Source organism: Lynx canadensis, chromosome A1 (genome assembly GCF_007474595.2).
Source record: "Lynx canadensis isolate LIC74 chromosome A1, mLynCan4.pri.v2, whole genome shotgun sequence".
Taxonomy (NCBI): Eukaryota; Metazoa; Chordata; class Mammalia; order Carnivora; family Felidae; genus Lynx; species Lynx canadensis.
This window is the reverse complement of record NC_044303.2, coordinates 14,828,626-14,849,404: the sequence shown is the minus strand read 5'-3', so window position 1 is coordinate 14,849,404 and position 20,779 is coordinate 14,828,626. Positions and strand designations below refer to the sequence as shown.

General features: G+C 40.1%; 1 protein-coding gene across 1 annotated transcript in view; it reads left to right on the top strand.

Annotated features, from left to right (window-relative positions):
- LOC115511344 (spermatogenesis- and oogenesis-specific basic helix-loop-helix-containing protein 2-like) overlaps positions 1-12,415 on the top strand; it is a 60,250-nt gene extending 47,835 nt beyond the window's left edge. Inside the window, 2 exon segments of the mRNA XM_030312027.1 lie at positions 11,126-11,382; positions 12,225-12,415. Coding sequence (XP_030167887.1) covers positions 11,126-11,382; positions 12,225-12,284 — 317 coding nt within the window. The 3' untranslated portion in view covers positions 12,285-12,415.
- Positions 12,416-20,779: the final 8,364 nt, after the last annotated feature.

The window sequence follows — 20,779 nt, the reverse complement described above, 5'->3', positions numbered from 1 at the left end:
TACCAGAAAGCTCATCTTTTTTTTTTTAAATGAGGTATAATTGACATAAGACATTATATCAGGTGATGATATGTTCTAATGTTATAATGATTTGTTATTTGTACACATTGTGAAATGATCATCACAATAAGTCTGCTTAACATCTGTCAACAAAATTACAATATTTTTTCTTGTGAACTTTTTTTTTTTTTTTTTTTTTTTTTTTTTAAATTTTTTTTTTTTTTTTTTTTCAACGTTTATTTATTTTTGGGACAGAGAGAGACAGAGCATGAATGGGGGAGGAGCAGAGAGAGAGGGAGACACAGAATCGGAAACAGGCTCCAGGCTCTGAGCCATCAGCCCAGAGCCTGACGCGGGGCTCGAACTCACGGACCGCGAGATCGTGACCTGGCTGAAGTCGGACGCTTAACCGACTGCGCCACCCAGGCGCCCCTCTTGTGAACTTTTAAGATCTGGTTGCTTAGCAACTTTCAAATATGTAATATAGTAGTATTAATTATAGTCACCATGTTGTACATGTATCCCCATGACTTATTTATTTTATAACTGAAAATTTTATGCCTTTTGACTACCTTCACTCATTTCATCCACTCCTCAGCCATCATATCTGGAAACCACCTGTCTGTTCTCTCTATCTATGAGCTCAATTTTTATGTTTGTTTTTTGAGATTCTGTGTATAAGTGGGATCATACAGTATTTGTCATTCTCTGACTTATTGCACAAAACATAATGCCCTCAAGGTCGACCTATATTGTTACAAATGGCAAGATTTCATTTTTTTTTTTTTTTAGGATTTCATTCTTTTTCACAATTGAATAATATTCCAGTGTATGTGTGCGTGTGTGCTTGCCTGTGTGTGTGTGTGTCTATATATCTCTTTTTTTTTTTTTTTTTTTTTGCTCTTCTGAGCTTTTATTAAGACCATAAATAGATAATTTGAAAATGACTATACCTACATCATGAAATGAACTTTATACATTTATTGAACAGTTAAGTGTGTATTTATTTTAAGTCCCCATCGAGAAACCCAGTGGTAATTTTTTTTTTTATTTTTATTTTATTTTTATTTTTATTTTTATTTTTATTTTTATTTTTATTTTTATTTTTTTATGTTCAAATTTATTTTATTTTTTTTTTTATGAAATTTATTGACAAATTGGTTTCCATACAACACCCAGTGCTCATCCCAAAAGGTGCCCTCCTCAATACCCATCACCCACCCTCCCCTCCCTCCCACCCCCCATCAACCCTCAGTTTGTTCTCAGTTTTTAACAGTCTCTTATGCTTTGGCTCTCTCCCACTCTAACCTCTTTTTTTTTTTTTTTCCTTCCCCTCCCCCATGGGTTCCTGTTAAGTTTCTCAGGATCCACATAAGAGTGAGACCATATGGTATCTGTCTTTCTCTGTATGGCTTATTTCACTTAGCATCACACTCTCCAGTTCCATCCACGTTGCTACAAAGGGCCATATTTCATTTTTTCTCATTGCCACGTAGTACTCCATTGTGTATATATACCACAATTTCTTTATCCATTCATCAGTTGATGGACATTTAGGCTCTTTCCATAATTTGGCTATTGTTGAGAGTGCTGCTATGAACATTGGGGTACAAGTGCCCCTATGCATCAGTACTCCTGTATCCCTTGGGTAAATTCCTAGCAGTGCTATTGCTGGGTCATAGGGTAGGTCTATTTTTAATTTTCTGAGGAACCTCCACACTGCTTTCCAGAGCGGCTGCACCAATTTGCATTCCCACCAACAGTGCAAGAGGGTTCCCGTTTCTCCACATCCTCTCCAGCATCTATAGTCTCCTGATTTGTTCATTTTGGCCACTCTGACTGGCGTGAGGTGATACCTGAGTGTGGTTTTGATTTGTATTTCCCTGATAAGGAGCGACGCTGAACATCTTTTCATGTGCCTGTTGGCCATCTGGATGTCTTCTTTAGAGAAGTGTCTATTCATGTTTTCTGCCCATTTCTTCACTGGGTTATTTGTTTTTCGGGTGTGGAGTTTGGTGAGCTCTTTATAGATTTTAGATACTAGCCCTTTGTCCGATATGTCATTTGCAAATATCTTTTCCCATTCCGTTGGTTGCCTTTTAGTTTTGTTGGTTGTTTCCTTTGCTGTGCAGAAGCTTTTTATCTTCATAAGGTCCCAGTAATTCACTTTTGCTTTTAATTCCCTTGCCTTTGGGGATGTGTCGAGTAAGAGATTGCTACGGCTGAGGTCAGAGAGATCTTTTCCTGCTTTCTCCTCTAAGGTTTTGATGGTTTCCTGTCTCACATTTAGGTCCTTTATCCATTTTGAGTTTATTTTTGTAAATGGTGTGAGAAAGTGGTCTAGTTTCAACCTTCTGCATGTTGCTGTCCAGTTCTCCCAGCACCATTTGTTAAAGAGGCTGTCTTTTTTCCATTGGATGTTCTTTCCTGCTTTGTCAAAGATGAGTTGGCCATACGTTTGTGGGTCTAGTTCTGGGGTTTCTATTCTATTCCATTGGTCTGTGTGTCTGTTTTTGTGCCAATACCATGCTGTCTTGATGATTACAGCTTTGTAGTAGAGGCTAAAGTCTGGGATTGTGATGCCTCCTGCTTTGGTCTTCTTCTTCAAAATTCCTTTGGCTATTCGGGGCCTTTTGTGGTTCCATATGAATTTTAGGATTGCTTGTTCTAATTTCGAGAAGAATGCTGGTGCAATTTTGATTGGGATTGCATTGAATGTGTAGATAGCTTTGGGTAGTATTGACATTTTGACAATATTTATTTTTCCAATCCATGAGCAGGGAATGTCTTTCCATTTCTTTAAGTCTTCTTCAATTACCTTCATAAGCTTTCTATAGTTTTCAGCATACAGATCCTTTACATCTTTGGTTAGATTTATTCCTAGGTATTTTATGCTTCTTGGTGCAATTGTGAATGGGATCATTTTCTTTATTTGTCTTTCTGTTGCTTCATTGTTAGTGTATAAGAATGCAACTGATTTCTGGACATTGATTTTGTATCCTGCAACTTTGCTGAATTCATGTATCAGTTCTAGCAGACTTTTGGTGGAGTCTATCGGATTTTCCATGTATAATATCATGTCATCTGCAAAAAGCGAAAGCTTGACTTCATCTTTGCCAATTTTGATGCCTTTGATTTCCTTTTGTTGTCTGATTGCTGATGCTAGAACTTCCAGCACTATGTTAAACAACAGCGGTGAGAGTGGGCATCCCTGTCGTGTTCCTGATCTCAGGGAAAAAGCTCTCAGTTTTTCCCCGTTGAGGATGATGTTAGCTGTGGGCTTTTCATAAATGGCTTTTATGATCTTTAAGTATGTTCCTTCTATCCCGACTTTCTCAAGGGTTTTTATTAAGAAAGGGTGCTGGATTTTGTCAAAGGCCTTTTCTGCATCGATTGACAGGATCATATGGTTCTTCTCTTTTTTTTTGTTAATGTGATGTATCACGTTGATTGATTTGCGAATGTTGAACCAGCCCTGCATCCCAGGGATGAATCCCACTTGATCATGGTGAATAATTCTTTTTATATGCTGTTGAATTCGATTTGCTAGTATCTTATTGAGAATTTTTGCATCCATATTCATCAGGGATATTGGCCTGTAGTTCTCTTTTTTTACTGGGTCTCTGTCTGGTTTAGGAATCAAAGTAATACTGGCTTCATAGAATGAGTCTGGAAGTTTTCCTTCCCTTTCTATTTCTTGGAATAGCTTGAGAAGGATAGGTATTATCTCTGCTTTAAACGTCTGATAGAACTCCCCTGGGAAGCCATCTGGTCCTGGACTCTTCTTTGTTGGGAGATTTTTGATAACCGATTCAATTTCTTCGCTGGTTATGGGTCTGTTCAAGCTTTCTATTTCCTCCTGATTGAGTTTTGGAAGAGTGTGGGTGTTCAGGAATGTGTCCATTTCTTCCAGGTTGTCCAATTTGTTGGCATATAATTTTTCATAGTATTCCCTGATAATTGTTTGTATCTCTGAGGGATTGGTTGTAATAATTCCATTTTCATTCATGATTTTATCTATTTGGGTCATCTCCCTTTTCTTTTTGAGAAGCCTGGCTAGAGGTTTGTCAATTTTGTTTATTTTTTCAAAAAACCAACTCTTGGTTTCGTTGATCTGCTCTACAGTTTTTTTAGATTCTATATTGTTTATTTCTGCTCTGATCTTTATTATTTCTCTTCTTCTGCTGGGTTTAGGCTGCCTTTGCTGTTCTGCTTCTATTTCCTTTAGGTGTGCTGTTAGATTTTGTATTTGGGATTTTTCTTGTTTCTTGAGATAGGCCTGGATTGCAATGTATTTTCCTCTCAGGACTGCCTTCGCTGCTTCCCAGAGCGTTTGGATTGTTGTATTTTCATTTTCATTTGTTTCCATATATTTTTTGATTTCTTCTCTAATTGCCTGGTTGACCCACTCACTCGTTAGTAGGGTGTTCTTTAACCTCCACGCTTTTGGAGGTTTTCCAGACTTTTTCCTGTGGTTGATTTCAAGCTTCATAGCATTGTGGTCTGAAAGTATGCATGGTATAATTTCAATTCTTGTAAACTTATGAAGGGCTGTTTTGTGACCCAGTATATGATCTATCTTGGAGAATGTTCCATGTGCACTCGAGAAGAAAGTATATTCTGTTGCTTTGGGATGCAGAGTTCTAAATATATCTGTCAAGTCCATCTGATCCATTGTCTCATTCAGGGCCCTTGTTTCTTTATTGACTGTGTGTCTAGATGATCTATCCATTTCTGTAAGTGGGGTGTTAAAGTCCCCTGCAATTACCACATTCTTATCAATAAGGTTGCTTCTGTTTATGAGTAATTGTTTTATATACTTGGGGGCTCCGGTATTCGGCGCATAGACATTTATAATTGTTAGCTCTTCCTGATGGATAGACCCTGTAACTATTATATAATGTCCTTCTTCATCTCTTGTTACAGCCTTTAATTTAAAGTCTAGTTTGTCTGATATAAGTATGGCTACTCCAGCTTTCTTTTGGCTTCCAGTAGCATGATAAATAGTTCTCCATCCCCTCACTCTGAATCTAAAGGTGTCCTCAGGTCTAAAATGAGTCTCTTGTAGACAGCAAATAGATGGGTCTTGTTTTTTTATCCATTCTGATACCCTATGTCTTTTGGTTGGCGCATTTAATCCATTTACATTCAGTGTTATTATAGAAAGATACGGGTTTAGAGTCATTGTGATGTCTGTATGTTTTATGCTTGTAGTGATGTCTCTGGTACTTTGTCTCACAGGGTCCCCCTTAGGATCTCTTGTAGGGCTGGTTTAGTGGTGACAAATTCCTTCAGTTTTTGTTTGTTTGGGAAGACCTTTATCTCTCCTTCTATTCTAAATGACAGACTTGCTGGATAAAGGATTCTCGGCTGCATATTTTTGCTGTCTAGCACCCTGAAAATCTCGTGCCAATTCTTTCTGGCCTGCCAAGTTTCAAAAGAGAGATCAGTCACGAGTCTTATAGGTCTCCCTTTATATGTGAGGGCACGTTTACCCCTTGCTGCTTTCAGAATTTTCTCTTTATCCTTGTATTTTGCCAGTTTCACTATGATATGTCGTGCAGAAGATCGATTCAAGTTACGTCTGAAGGGAGTTCTCTGTGCCTCTTGGATTTCAATGCCTTTTTCCTTCCCCAGTTCAGGGAAGTTCTCAGCTATGATTTCTTCAAGTACCCCTTCAGCACCTTTCCCTCTCTCTTCCTCCTCTGGAATACCAATTATGCGTATATTATTTCTTCTTAGTGTATCACTTAGTTCTCTAATTTTCCCCTCATACTCCTGGATTTTTTTATCTCTCTTTTTCTCAGCTTCCTCTTTTTCCATAACTTTATCTTCTAGTTCACCTATTCTCTCCTCTGCCTCTTCCATCCGAGCTGTGGTGGTTTGCATTTTGTTTTGCATTTCCTTTAAAGCGTTTTTCAGCTCCTCGTGACTGTTCCTTAGTCCCTTGATCTCTGTAGCAAGAGATTCTCTGCTGTCCTGTATACTGTTTTCCAGCCCAGCGATTAATTTTATGACTATTATTCTAAATTCACTTTCTGTTATATTATTTAAATCCTTTTTGATCAGCTCATTAGCTGTTGTTATTTCCTGGAGATTCTTCTGAGGGGAATTCTTCCGCTTGGTCATTTTGGATAGTCCCTGGTGTGGTGAGGACCTGCAGGGCACTTCCCCTGTGCTGTGGTGTATAACTGGAGTTGGTGGGCGGGGCCGCAGTCAGTCCTGATGTCTGCCCCCAGCCCACCGCTGGGGCCACAGTCAGACTGGTATGTGCCTTCTCTTCCCCTCTCCTAGGGGTGGGATTCACTGTGGGGTGGCGTGGCCCGTCTGGGCTACTTGCACACTGCCAGGCTTGTGATGCTGGGGATCTGGCGTATTAGCTGGGGTGGGAAGGCAAGGTGCACGGCGGGAGGGGGGGCAGGCTTAGCTCGCTTCTCCTTAGGTGATCCACTTCAGGAGGGGCCCTGTGGCAACCGGAGGGAGTCAGATCCGCTGCCGGAGGTTTGGCTCCGCAGAAGCACAGAGTTGGGTGTTTGCGCGGAGCGAGCAATTTCCCTGGCCGGAACCGGTTCCCTTTGGGATTTTGGCTGGGGGATGGGCGGGGGAGATGGCGCTGGCGAGCGCCTTTGTTCCCCGCCAAACTGAGCTCTGTCGTCTGGGGGCTCCGCAGCTCACCCTCCCTTTGTCCTCCAGCCTTCCCGCTTTCCGAGCAGAGCTGTTAACTTATGACCTCCCAGACGCTAAGTCGCGCTTGCTGTCGGAACACAGTTCGTCAGGCCCCTCCGCTTTTGCAAGCCGGACTCGAGGGCTCTGCTTGGCTGGCGAGCCGCCCCTCCGCCCCGGCTCCCTCCCGCCAGTCCGTGGAGCGCGCACCGCCTCGCCGCCCTTCTTACCCTCTTCCGTGGGCCTCTCGTCTGCGCTTGGGTCTGGCGACTCCGTTCTGCTAATCCTCTGGCGGTTTTCTGGGTTATTTAGGCAGGTGTAGGTGGAATCTAAGTGATCAGCAGGACGCGCGGTGAGCCCAGCGTCCTCCTACGCCGCCATCTTCCTGCGCCTCCCCTATATATCTCTTATCTATCACATGTTTTTTATTTATCCATCAATGGATACTTAGGTTGTTCTTGGCTCCTGTGAATAATGCTGCAATAAATATAGGGGTGCTTCCATCTTTTTGAGTTAGTATTTTCATTTTGTTTGGATAAATACCCAGAGATGGGATTGCTGGACCATATGGTAATACTATTTTAATTTTTTTGAGAAACTTCTGTACTGTTTTTAGTGGCTGCACCAATATACATTCCCACCAACAGTGCACGAGTACAGATCATCGCCAACACGTGTTATTTCTTCTCTTTTTGATACTAGCCATTCTAATGGGTATGAGGTAATCTCTCCTTGTGCTTCTGAATTACATTTTCCTGATGATTAGTCATATTGAGCATCTTTTCATGTACTCATTGGCCATTTGTGTGTCTTTCTTGGAAAAACGCCTATTTAGATCCTTTGCCCATATTTAAATCAGTTCGTTTCTTTGCTGTTCAGTTGTATGAGTTCTTTATATATTTTGGATATTAATCTCTTATCAGGTATGTGACTTGCAAATGTTTTCTCCCTTCTCATAGGTTTCCTGTTCATTTGGTTGATGATTTTCTTTGCTGTGCAGAGGTTTTTGTTTGATATAGTCCCACATGTTTATTTTTGTTTTTGTTACCTTTGCTTTTGGTGTCAAATACAAAAAATCATTGCCAAGACCAATGTCAAGGAGCTTACTCCCTGTTTTCTTCTAGGAGTTTTATGGTTTCAGATTTTATGTTTAAGTGTTTAATCTATTTTGAGCTAATTTTTGTGAATGGTGTCAATTAGGCCTCCAGTTTCATTCTTTTGCATGTGGCTGTCCAGTAGAAAGCTTACCTTACTGATAGATGATAAGCACATTAGTGACTTTATTACATGAATAGAATCTAAAGGAAAGGGAGATACTCAGATTAATTGCATAATAACTATGTTGTGAGGATTTAACATATTAACTTACTTACCTTCTTCATATCTTTGCCTAATTGTCTCCTTCTCAGTAAGTCTCAACCACCTATTAAAATTGTATACTTCCCAGCATTACATAATGCATGGACTTTTCTTTCCTTTCCTTTCCTTTCCTTTCCTTTCCTTTCCTTTCCTTTCCTTTCCTTTCCTTTCCTTTTTTTCTTTTCTTTTCTTTCCTCTTCTCTTCTTTTCTTTCTTTTTTTAAAGCATGAGACTTCTTATCCACTTTCTCTGCTGTATTTTTCTTCATAGCACTTATTACTTGCTAATATTATTTATTTGCATATGTTTTCATTGCCTGTTACCTCCCACTAGAGTATCAACTCCATGAAGACACGGAAATTTTTTTTTTTTTGCTTATTTTGTTCATTGCTGTATTTCTAGTACCTAGTGCAATGACCAGCATACAGTAGGTGCTCAAGAAACCTTCATTATATGAATATTCTTTGTGAAAAAAGTATTTACCCACTGTGAGGCATTTTTGTTATTTGTGTTATAATGTCAAGGCATGCCAATGTACTTGTAGAAATAAGAAGATGGAAAAAAGCGGAGCCAGAGTAAAAAAATACAGCTACCAGTTTGTGACTTTTTTATTCCTGGAAATGACTCTTCACTGAGAAGTCAGTAAGGTACTGAGCTCCTAATCTGCATGTTAGATGCTAGATGACACCTGGACCTGTCTCTTCAGTGCCTGAGTCTGAGGTCACCCTTCTGCTGACTTCCTTGAAGGGATTCCACTCACTTAATTCAGTACCTTCCCTGTGCTGGGGATGTCCTTTCCATACTCTACCTGGGGGACTCCCAGTTCATCCCTTAGTTCTCAGCTTAAATGTCCCTGCTTGAAAGATGGGGGCTCAAAGACGAACAAGGTGCAGCTCTTGTTCTTATGGAGCTGGCAAATGAGTAGGGGAGAGGGTCACAGTAGCAAAATAGAATTCCTGTAGTACTTTAAATGCTGTTGTAGAGGTACTGTGCATATTATCAGGACATGGTAAAAGCTGCAGGAATAAATGATGTTACTAGGGATGGTGTCTAAAGTCAAAAGAGAAAGAGACCCAAAATAGCATATAGTCCTCTTTGTTCATATAATCAAACAAGATTCAGGGTGTTTTATTAGTCAATTCAGACTTTCACCCTGACTTAGGGGAGAGGGGAAGAAAATAGAAAAAAAAAAAGTAGCCATGAGCCACAGTTAATCTACTTAAAGTAGTTGTGGCTGAATATCACCCAGAATGATTAAATCAGCCCAGATTAAATCAGATAGAGGTCAGACCACAGGCATATGCCTGTCAGTGTTACCTTTTGAACATATAGTACTTACTTCTGCATTCTCAGTGTTTATACTCTGCAGAAACTCTGAACTACTGTTTACATGGTGGTGAGTTCAAGCCTCTCTGTGACCCAACATCTCTTGGTGTTGTATCACATGAAGCAGCTGCTCTTGGGAAGACACAAATATACTAGGACTGTGGACTTTATGCCATGTTCAGACTGGGGAAGACCTGAAGGTCGTTGAGTCAGAACCTCCATTTTAATTTTATTTATATACATTTTTCCACTTGGAAAGCAATATTAGTCCTTAACTAGCCCAGCTAAGATAATAGCTGTTCATTTTTAATGTATTTCCTTCAAGTCTTTTTCTATGTATATTTTTCTACAGCAGTAATCATATTGGACATCCAGTTTTGTTGCCTGTGTCTTTTACTTAACATTATGTCCAATATACTTTAATTTTTTATTGTGTGCCTCATACCACCATTTAATGGCTTATCAAATAATTTATAGAAGATTTTCTTAGCCATCCTCCAACTGCTACATTTAGTGTTTGTAGTTTTGTGGGGAGAGTGATTCTGTGTACAATATGATAGGAAATATTTCCCCATACATAGATTTTCCTATATTTTGAACTTTTCCTTGAGGTAGCTACCTGGGAGTGTATGATGAATGAGTTTGAAAATGTGAGCACATATATAGGTCATAATGCATGTTGCCAAATTATTTTTGAAAGAGGATTGGAACAGTTGAAATCAGTTAAGTCTTCCAATGTCACTTTCACCACATAGGTCAGTAAATTGAAGGCTGTAGAAATGAAATTACCACCCAAGGTCACCAGGTGTCTGCTAACATCTGACCTGTAACACAGAAGTACTGATTGAGTTCAGTGTTTAGATTTTATTAGGTAACCTTTACCTGTCCTTTCCATAAATCTTTGTACATATCTGCTGAAATGATTTTTCAAAAGTATTCTAGATACATTTGTATGTAAAGTAGACATAAAATTTCTTTATTTTCTTTACTACTAATATCCAAAAGAAGATAGGTATTCACAGTGTTACTTCAGATTACATTATTAATATTATGTATATGTGTGTGTGTGTATATATATATGTGTGTGTGTGTGTGTGTATATATATATGTATAGTTTTTGTTTTTGAGGGAGAGAGAGAGTGCATGCATGTGTGAGGAGGGAGAGGGAGAGAGAGAATCTCAAACAGCCTCTGTGTGCTTTCAGTGCGGAGCCCAACGTGGGGCTCGATTCCACATTCCTGGGATCATGACTTGAGTGAAATCAAGAGTCAGACACTCAACTGACTAAGCTACCTAGGCCCTAGGCACCCCTCATGATATATTTTAAAATTTTTTTCTGCCTCCTAGTTACTGTACAGACCATAGATATATGATTATACAACCCATTTCATTGATATAAAATCAACCACACTTTATTTGTGCTTGAATAGAGTTCAACTTTCCAACATTCTTTCATGCTTCTTTGGGTTCATAAGAATGGTCACAATTTTGATTACTATGAAAGACACACACACACACACACACACACACACACACAGTCACAGAGATCTGATGCTCCTCTAAAATCTGTCTTCTGATGACACACACAATTTACAGTATGTGTATTGCACCGTCATACTAAAAAGTCCGCTGTGTTTTTCCATCAGCATTTGAGTATAAGAGTAGTATAAATTTGTAACAGGAGGGAACAACATAGAGGACTTTTATTTCAAATACAGTGGTTCCAAGTTACAGAGTTGTGAATACTGATGGATATTTGTTTTCTTTTTTATTAAAGGTCAGTCCAGCTCCACTTCAGAGAATGCAATTGGTGATATGTATAAAACTCGAATTCCCAGCAAAGCTCTCTCTCTTAATTCCTTCCATGCTGTCAGATACTATTCTAAAGTTGTCCCTTCCTATGATGCAGCTGCTGTAACAAATCAGAACATTTCAGTTCATTTTCCATCAGCTGTGCCCAAAGTCTCAAAGTTTCTTCCTCAGCACTACAATTCTGTGCTGGGCCAGACGTGCTCAACACATCCCAACTGTCTGGTAAGTCTTCTGGGGTCTTGGATCAGATTGGATTCTTTCATTCCAGCTATCAGGGCCCCTGGCTTGCATTTTGTTATTAATACTCTGGTCAGAAGTCTCTTAGACTGGGGCCAGGTGCACTTAACCCAGGCTCTCTCATTCCCCATGCTGCAGGACTGATATCTAGATATCCAGAATTAGTGAATCTGAATGTGATGCTGCTGGTGTGACCTTAAGTGGCCAGATGGGACCTGTTTCCTCTAGAGCCCCTCCCTTCAGCCCCTCTGCTTCTATGATGCCACATCCCATTTCACCAGCCTCATCCTCAACCACCCCCTTCACCCCCCGCCAACTGTCTGCTGCTTTATCTCATTGGCTGGTAGTAGTCAATCAGGCTAAAGGAAAACCTGTTCAGTCAACATAAACCAGGCTGATTTGAGATCCCAGATGTCCTCATATCACAGATATTTATTGAGCATCCACTCTGTTCTAGCATTGTGCTAAGCACCAAGAATGTAGTGTATAGATAGACATGATCCCTGCCTGAGTGTCATAGGGAAGCATAGAAGCAGGCAATTGTGATCCACGTTGGGGCCTGTAGGAGGAGGACCCTAGTATATATAGTATAATCTAGATTTGGGAGAGGTTAGTGACTGCTCACCCCTGGAAGAAGTACTATCTAAGCTGAGATCTGAAGGATAAGAATTAGCCCAGTAGAGAGGTCAGGAGTTGGGAGTGAGGAGGGGAAAAGCATTCTAGGCAGATGGATATAAACAGTGGTATCTTTTTTTTTTTCAATGTTTCAAGTTTTCATTTAAATTCTAGTTAGTTATATAAACAATGGTATCTTTATTTTTTGGAAGAACTGTCCCGTTTTAGATGAAGACCCAAACCAGCCTGGCCTGCTTTCAATGGACTCCTGATAACCTTAATATAGTTGCTAATACTTTTGCATATTAATAATAGCTAACATGTTTTGAGCACTCAATAAGTAATCTGCCACATACTCTGTGTACTTAATGTGGATGATCTAATGAATCTCTGAAACAATACTTTGAGGTAGGTGCTATTATTATTTCCATATGGCATCTATAAAATGGGAATAATAGTGACCTACCCAAAAAACATTTATGAGAAAAATATTTTAAAGATACTTACAAAGAAATTTTGAAATATGAATTATTTACATGTATAATACTTTTGCTAATGATCATCAGTATACCGACAGGAAACGGGGTAAATGAAAAAGAGATTGTAACATTATTATTTTTTTAATGTTGACCTTTACTTTGTGTGTAGTTTTTGGTGGAGAATTGCTGTAAGCTAATAATTACTTTTAATAGCAATAAATAATACATCTTTTAATGGGTTTATTCACCTAAAGATTTCACATGGTTTTATGAATCATTTCGTATTGCTTTAGGACATAGAAAATATATTTGTGACATTATGAGTAAAAACAGGCCAAGATTCAATTAATGTGGTTTTCTTTCCCCTTTGCAGCAACAGTTTTGGGCATATTAATAGCACATGTTTGAAATTCACACTCTAGACCACCTGTTGGGTACAGTTTGACAATAAAGGAAGAATGGAACAAAGAATGATCTTGAAAGCTACACCCAGAGACCTAATATCAAAAGAGTTTGCACTGTATGGCTTCTGATAAATGTGCTAAAAGCTTCTGCAGATAGATAGCAAAAGTGCTAGCCACTCGCTTTCACTTAACCTCAGATATACTTGGATCTCCCCCAGCCAGAGCACTACAAGAACAGATGGCCTGGTGACCTAGACTTCTTTTTTTTTTTTCCTCCTCCTCAAAAAATATTCCACAATTTATGACCCGCTACAAAGAAGGACCAGGTACACTGGATAAATTGGTAAGATTAGGGAGGTGCTTTGATACTCCAGCCTCACTGAGTATAGATGTTACAACCCGATTCCTATTTTTAGTATCACTGTGAATAACTGTCACTCATTTCTAGGTGGTATCTTTCTAGATTTGACATCTTAGAGAGCTTCCTCCATTATGCACCATCCAAACTAAGATCTCTCGGTTCAACAGGGGTGTTTATCTCCTCACTTGACTCCTAATGAATAAATTGATGTGTTTGTTTTTGCATTTTGTAATCCCTTGAGTGAAATGATAGCTAATAGGTAGATTTTTCTTTCTGGATCTTCAGCTACAGACTTTCTTTGTTATTCATCTCTTCCTCCCTACTGATATTAGAAAAGACGAATTAGAAAAAAACTGCTGAAAATAAGGGGAGAAAAATATTTGTTTTATATTTCACTGAAATGTTCTTACACATATAATAAGTTTTATTGTTAAAGAAAATATTCAGTGTTCACCTTGAAAATGGTAGTCTGTTTTTGTTTTGTTTAATAAATATGTGTTCCCTTTTTTAGTAGTACAATATAGGGAATTTAATTTTACTAGATTTTTGAGAAGTTTAAAAATTACTTTAGGCATAGCCTAATTTTCATGTTAAATTGTATAACTTTTCCTTGAGGATGCCATGATAATGGAACCTGTAGATATTTGACCAACTTTATCTTTATAAAGGAACTACAAGTTTCCAACTAAGATTCTATGCTTATTATTACAAATGTGTGCTTGACTCTTTATACTCTGGCTTTTAGGAGTGATTGCTTTGATACTGTAAGAGAACCTGCTGAGGTATTTTGGGTACTTGTGGCCACTTCCTATGTTCACAACTGGTCTTAATCGTTACTAGGACTTTTGCTCCACATGAGGATTTCCTAGGTGCACATGTGGATCATGAGAGACAGCCTGTGGCTGTGAACTCAACAGAAGACCTGGAGAGTATATCCTGGCTCCTGGCCGCTCTCAGTCCCCCTTTCCTTTCAACATGAAGAGCAAGGCTCTCTGATCCATTGTTAAAGCTCTGTTTTTTCCATGACTGCTTCCCATGATCCTGAACTTCATGCAGGTGTCCAAATTTGTTTCTTTTTTTTTTAAAGAATATTATTTTTCTTAATTTTTTTAATGTTGGGGCGCCTGGGTGGCGCAGTCGGTTAAGCGTCCGACTTCAGCCAGGTCACGATCTCGCGGTCCGGGAGTTCGAGCCCCGCGTCAGGCTCTGGGCTGATGGCTCAGAGCCTGGAGCCTGTTTCCGATTCTGCATCTCCCTCTCTCTCTGCCCCTCCCCCATTCATGCTCTGTCTCTCTCTGTCCCAAAAATAAATAAACGTTGGAAAAAAAAAAAAAAAAAAAAAATTTAATGTTTACTTATTTTCAAGAGAGCACGCAAGCAGGGGCTGGGGGGCAGAGAGAGAGGGAGACACAGAATCTGAAGCAGGCTACAGGTGAGAGCTGTCAGCACAGAGCCCGACGTGGGGCTCGAACCACGAACCGTGAGATCATGACCTGGGCCGAAGTCAGAGGCTTAACTGACTGAACCACCCAGGCACCCCCCAAATTTATTCCTAATATTAGAGCTTCGTTTTTAGTAAATTGTGCTCTTCCAAGTAAGTTCAGCTCTCAGCCAAGGAAGGAAGAGCCCATAAAAAAAGGAGCAGATTTTCCTTTGTCAAATCAAGTTGGCTGGTCATGAGACAGTTGCAGTGTTATTTTTACAATGAAAAAGGTGCAAGGAGTTTGCTTAGAAAAGGTGACAGCTTGCAGGTGTTATAGCAGTCACTGTCCCTGTCTGAACAGGAAGTAGGGGCAGAAACAAACATTTATTGAGCCCTTCCTATGGCCCAGGCAAATTATTAGACTTTTTCTTTTTCTTTTTTTTTTTTAGGGTTTATTTATTTTGAGAGACAGAGAGATAGAAAGCAAGTGGGGGAGTGGCAGAGTGAGAAGGAAAGAGAGAATCCCAAGCAGGCTCTGCACTGTCAACACAGAGCCCAACGTGGGGCTTGAACTCGTGAACCACGAGATCATGTGAGTCGAAATCAAGAGTTGGACACTTAACCCACAGAGCCACCAGGCACCCCAGCAGTGGATTTTTTTTTAAGTTTATTTATTTTGAGAGAGAGAGAGAGAAAGAGCTCATGAGCAGGGGAGGGGAAGAGAGGGAGAGAGAGAATCCCAAGCAGGCTCTGCATGGTCAGCACAGATCCCAACGCAGGGCTCGAACCCATGAATCGTGGGATCATGACCTGAACCAAAATCAAGAGTCAGATGCTTAACCAACTGGGCCACCCAGGTGCCCCTAGACTTCTTCTTGAGGAGAATTTAGCCTTACTCATTTCTATATCCTCAGTGTCAGCCATCTCGCTAGTTGGATGGATGGATGGATGGATGGATGGATGGATGGATGGATGCACAGGTGCTTGGATGGATACCTGTGTGAACGTGGAGCCAGGAGGTGTAACGGTCTGAAATTGGACGATGACTATGAGAAAGGAAAGCAAGAGACATAGTCAACTTAGGAACCCCTCTGAAGCCAAGACAGATGGAAGAATGAAAATTGATGTTTAGCCATCACTGTGTAGTTTTCATCAATAGTGTATCAGTCTGTTTACACCTATTTTCTTCCCCTCATCACACTCTTCTAATATAGAGTTAGATGGTCTCCCAACAGGGCAGAAATGACAGTAATTGGTAATGTTCATAAATACAACTGTTGTATGTTTAAAGGAGAACACTCAAATGTTGAATAACTCAGAAGTTCTTCAGTCATTTATTAATTTCTTCAGCAACTATTTATTTGAGAGGCATCGTCTTAGCCTTTTTTTTTTTTTTTTTTTTAATTTTACCTTCTATATCCAAGAGCTAGGAATCTGTTGGGAGAGAGGTAAAACAGAATTATGGTGGAGTTTGGTGAGTGCCGTGACAGGAGAAAATATGAAGCATTACTGGGTACCTACAAGCATCACACAACCATTCAGGGGACTCATGGGAGGCTTTTGAAGGTAGTAACATCTGGGGCACCTGGGTGGCTCAGTCTGTTGAGCATCCAGCTCTTGCTTTTGGCTCAGGTCATGATCCCAGGGGTCCTGCAATCGAACCCCACATTGGGCTCCGTGCTGAGCACAGAGCTTGCTTGTAATTCATTTTCTCTCTCTCCCTCCCTCCCTCCCTCCCTCTGCCCCTCTCTCCCACTGACACACTCTCTCTGTCAAAAAATAATAATAAAATGCAGATATCTTAGATGTCACTTATCTTCATCTCTGAAACTAATGGTAAAGTATTTGCATTGTTGTGAGGGTTAAATGAGATATGTGTAAAAGCCCTTAGAACAGTCCCCTGGCACATATGAAGCGTTTAATACCTGTTTGTGATCATTGTAATGATAATGATTAAGCTGAGATTTTAAGAACCAGTAGGCAGAGCTCAGCTAAGTGGTGGAGATGTGGAGACCAATGAGGGGGATGAGTTTCCAGACTGCATTTGCAAAGGTATCAAAGAAAGGACTGCATAACACAAATGGAGGAATAGAGGAAATTCCACGGGGCTGTGCATCGAGTTCAGGTGTGAGATGGAGAATGAATGAATGGAGCAAAGAGACAGCCAAGGGCCATGCGATACTGCCTTGACTGAACTTATCATGGTGCTCATTGCTGTTATGAAATTGACATAATCAGATTTGCATTTTAGGATAGCTGCTCTGGCTTTGATGAATTAAAAGCAGAATGAATTGAAGGGGGCTAAAACTAATTGGGGGAAGGGTGTGGCTATTCTAGCAATTCAGGCAAGAGATAGCCAGAAATAAGTCATTGTCAGTGGGGATGAAAAAAAGTAGACAAATTTGATTAATGTGAAGAAGGCAGAGTCCGCAAGACTTGGTAGATGATCAATATGGGGCTTGTGAAGAAGTAAGGCAAACACCTAGATTTCTGGCTTTGGTAGCTGGGCAGATAGTACTGATGGCCACTGAGGGAACACAGAGAAAGAGCATTTGGAGGACTGGTGCTGGAAGATGACAGTTTTATGTGGGGATATGCCGTGTGTAGGATATCCTAGTGGAGGTAGCCAAGAGGCATTCAGATTTGTGCGGCACAGGTGGGATATATCTGGATGAGAGATAATGTGGTTTGGGGAGTCATCACCCTGGGGGGTGGGGAATGCTAAAGTTGGGGATTCAAACATTAAACATTAAATGGTGGGATTGACTCGCAGAGGCCTTCTAATCCTGCAGTTCTATTATAATACCTCATAAGGAATCGCTTGGTCAGGCCCATAGTGTCTCATGACATTGTAAGTCACCAGATTCGAGATACTTTGGTAAAACTCTCAAAGGCAGAGGGCACAACTCGCCAGTGGCAGCTGTGTTTGTTTGCTGGTTTTTTTTGAATTGTGGGAAATTTCTCTGAATATCAAGGTTCTGAAAAAGGCAATGCTGGATCTATTCCTAGTATGCAAAGTAGCAACAAACTGCTCAGGCAAGTAGTACCTACCCCTCTTGAGGGGGCATTAGTTTTACTCTGGTCACTTCCTACCCAGCTTGCCTCATTCATTGAGCTGACTTGCCTGGTCCCTGTAGGTATTCTGGTGTGACTCCTCTATAGGGAAATCACTTTGGGGGAGAAATGAGGGCAGCATGTTAGAATGCAGATTTCCAGGCCATACCCCACAGGGTCAAATTGGTAGACTTGGCTGGGCTAGTACTTAGGAATCCACTTTAAACATTGCCAGATGTGCTGTGGTATTTGATTATCCTACTCAAAAACCCAATGCACATAAATGGATGCAGATACCTATAGAGGACACAAAAGCAGAATAGACCCAGAATGAAACCATACATTGCTGACTTCCAAACCTGGCAGTGCATCGTAAGCACTTCTAGATTTATGAAAACTACACATATCGGGACTCCGATCCTGGAGATTCTGATGCCATATTTTTAGAATGGGGCCTGGTACCCCGCATAGAATGGATCCACTGTTAGATTTATAACATGCTAATCATGATGTCGAGAAGTGTGAAGCAAGGAGCATAGCCCTCCTAAATCTAGACAGGTCAGCACTGAAAGAATAACCACTTCCACACTACTTGATTGGGAAAGGTTTTGCTGAAGAGGTAAGTTTCAAAAACTGCTTTGGTGAGTCAGAAAGATAATTAGGTTAAAACATTCCATACCCAGAGTCTAGCTGTGGGAAAATTGAAAGGTGATAACAGACCCAGAGAGTTTTGAGTAGATATAACTAAGAAGAGTGAAAAACAAAAAAGCAAGGTAGGGTTTTGCTCCCTTTAGTTCATATTGATGCCAATGGAAGCTGCTTACATGAAGGCAGGTGATTTCTCATGCTTATTAAATCTTTCATGTTTTATGAAATTACACTAAAGGTATTGTTAAAAAGCAGAATGCCACTTTTGCAAAATAGTGAACATTGGAAAACCTGCCATTTTTTTGAGTACTTGGGGTTGACTTATCATAACAGAATCTTGAGACCAGAACCTGTTAATATTCTGTGCATCTCTTGGGCACGCCATTGGTTTTCCCCTTTCCTCCCCTTTCCTTTTGCCTGTCTTCCTGTTACATGGGATAAGGAAGCAGGAAGCCCACAGATCACCTTGGTTAATCCGGAATCAAGAGCTTGTTTCATCACCATGGAAATATGACACTCTCACCGAAGACAGTGAAACCTCTTATCTCTGTATTTTTCAAGGTTGTTTTTCCATCCCAGAATAATGTTCTTTCTGAACATACACACACAAAAAAACAAAAACCGGGAAGACACGCACAATCGCATTACTCCGTATCATGTATGCTGCTGAATTTTACTCATCAGACTCCAGAAGAAAAAAAAAAGATTTTTTCATTTTTGCTTGAAGCAAAGATTTCTCGATTCAGATTATAGGCTAAGTGGGCTTGACCACTGCTGGGAGAAACTTCAGGGAAACAGACTTCCAAAATGCACAGATAAACTTGTTCTGAAAAGTCTGCTAAACCGTATATCCTAAGAAGTCCCTGTAAACAGACATTCTTTTCCGCTTATTTCTTCCCCAAATAGTCTTAAGGCTGATGGGAGGGTGTTGGGAGTGGTGTGTTTTCCCAAACACCGAATTCCTTCTCCTTTCATCCAGTTTCAGGCAGTTTTCTTATGTCTTTCAAAATAATAGCCAAAATCTTTAAAACTTCTAGGGCCTAGGCGTTATGTGACTCTTGGCACTTTTAAACCCCTACAATAGATCTCAGTACTGCAAACACTGTGAAAAGTCTTTGACAGTCATTTTCCCCCATAGACCTGAAGTTCCTATCAATCCTGAATGAGAAACTACTGGAAAGTAGACAGTCTTTCCCATAGCTATGCGTATGTTGGAGTAGGTGCACAGAAACAAGAATAAACATTGATTTTTTTCCCCCTACTGCTTCGGTCTCACATTGCTTTTCTCACGTTGTGGTATTCTAATACTCTTAAACCTGTTGTTTATAAAGCATTAAGGGGTGAAAAATCCATAGGATTCACTTCCCTATCGGTAATTGTTTTTTAAAATATTTTTAGATTTTATTGACTATCATTGAAGAAGGCCAATGTGGTTGCAGCATTGCTTTTTATCTTCTAATGGGGAACTATAATTGACTTACCCTTTTATGACATCTAATTGGTAAAATAATGATTTTAAATATCTTGCTAAAAAAGACACTCCAGATTTTTTTTCCAGCGTAAGAAGAAGTTCAATTCTTTCATAGGGTTAGTGAGTCCAGACCTGGGCAAAAATGCCTCTAAGCTTTTGATAGAGTCCGGGGAAGGGCTAAGGGTTGAGCTAACCAGTTAAGCTCTTTTTCTTTAGAATTAAAAGATAGTGTTTGAAAAATTGAATATGAATGTATTATCTTGGCATTAAAAAAAACGACTTTTTAAAGGGTTAATCCTACTCTTGAGTAACTAGGAAACAACTGCAGGATTTACCCTGAGCTCAAAATACTCCCTTTCTTGAGTCATGTGGGAAGAATTGTATATGGAGAAGGGAATTCCTTTCTTGACCATCATCGCCCTCACCCTCTGCAGCAAGAGCTGAGTTTCAATGTAAATATTATTCCTGGCCACAAGACTTCCCAGCTCCTTTTAAGAAATCTAGCCACAGAACCTGACTGGCAGAGAATGTGTTTGTACTTAGGATCACTATCAAGTCTCCCTAAAATGGAAAACCTACAACAAAGGATGCAATAAAATGCTGCTCTCGGGGTGAGATTGTGTCCACCCAAGGGGCAGTTACAGGGAGATCATGTTGAAGGATTTGTACTTACAACCTTGGCTCTGGTCCAGCCAAGGCTGGGAAAAATACTCCCAGTTCTCCAGCCCTGTAGCAAATGGTGTCAATTCACTCCACGAGGAGGCATGTCCTCTGGCTTGGTTTGGGGGAGGTGAACTTGGAGGTGCTTGTGTGAACGGTTTGCTTGTTGAGGCTCAAAATAGTTTGTGAAAAGAAGGTACCTAACCAGGTTAATTGCATTAGAGAAAATGAGTTAAAATGTTAAATCTCCGTTACTAGAATTGGCTT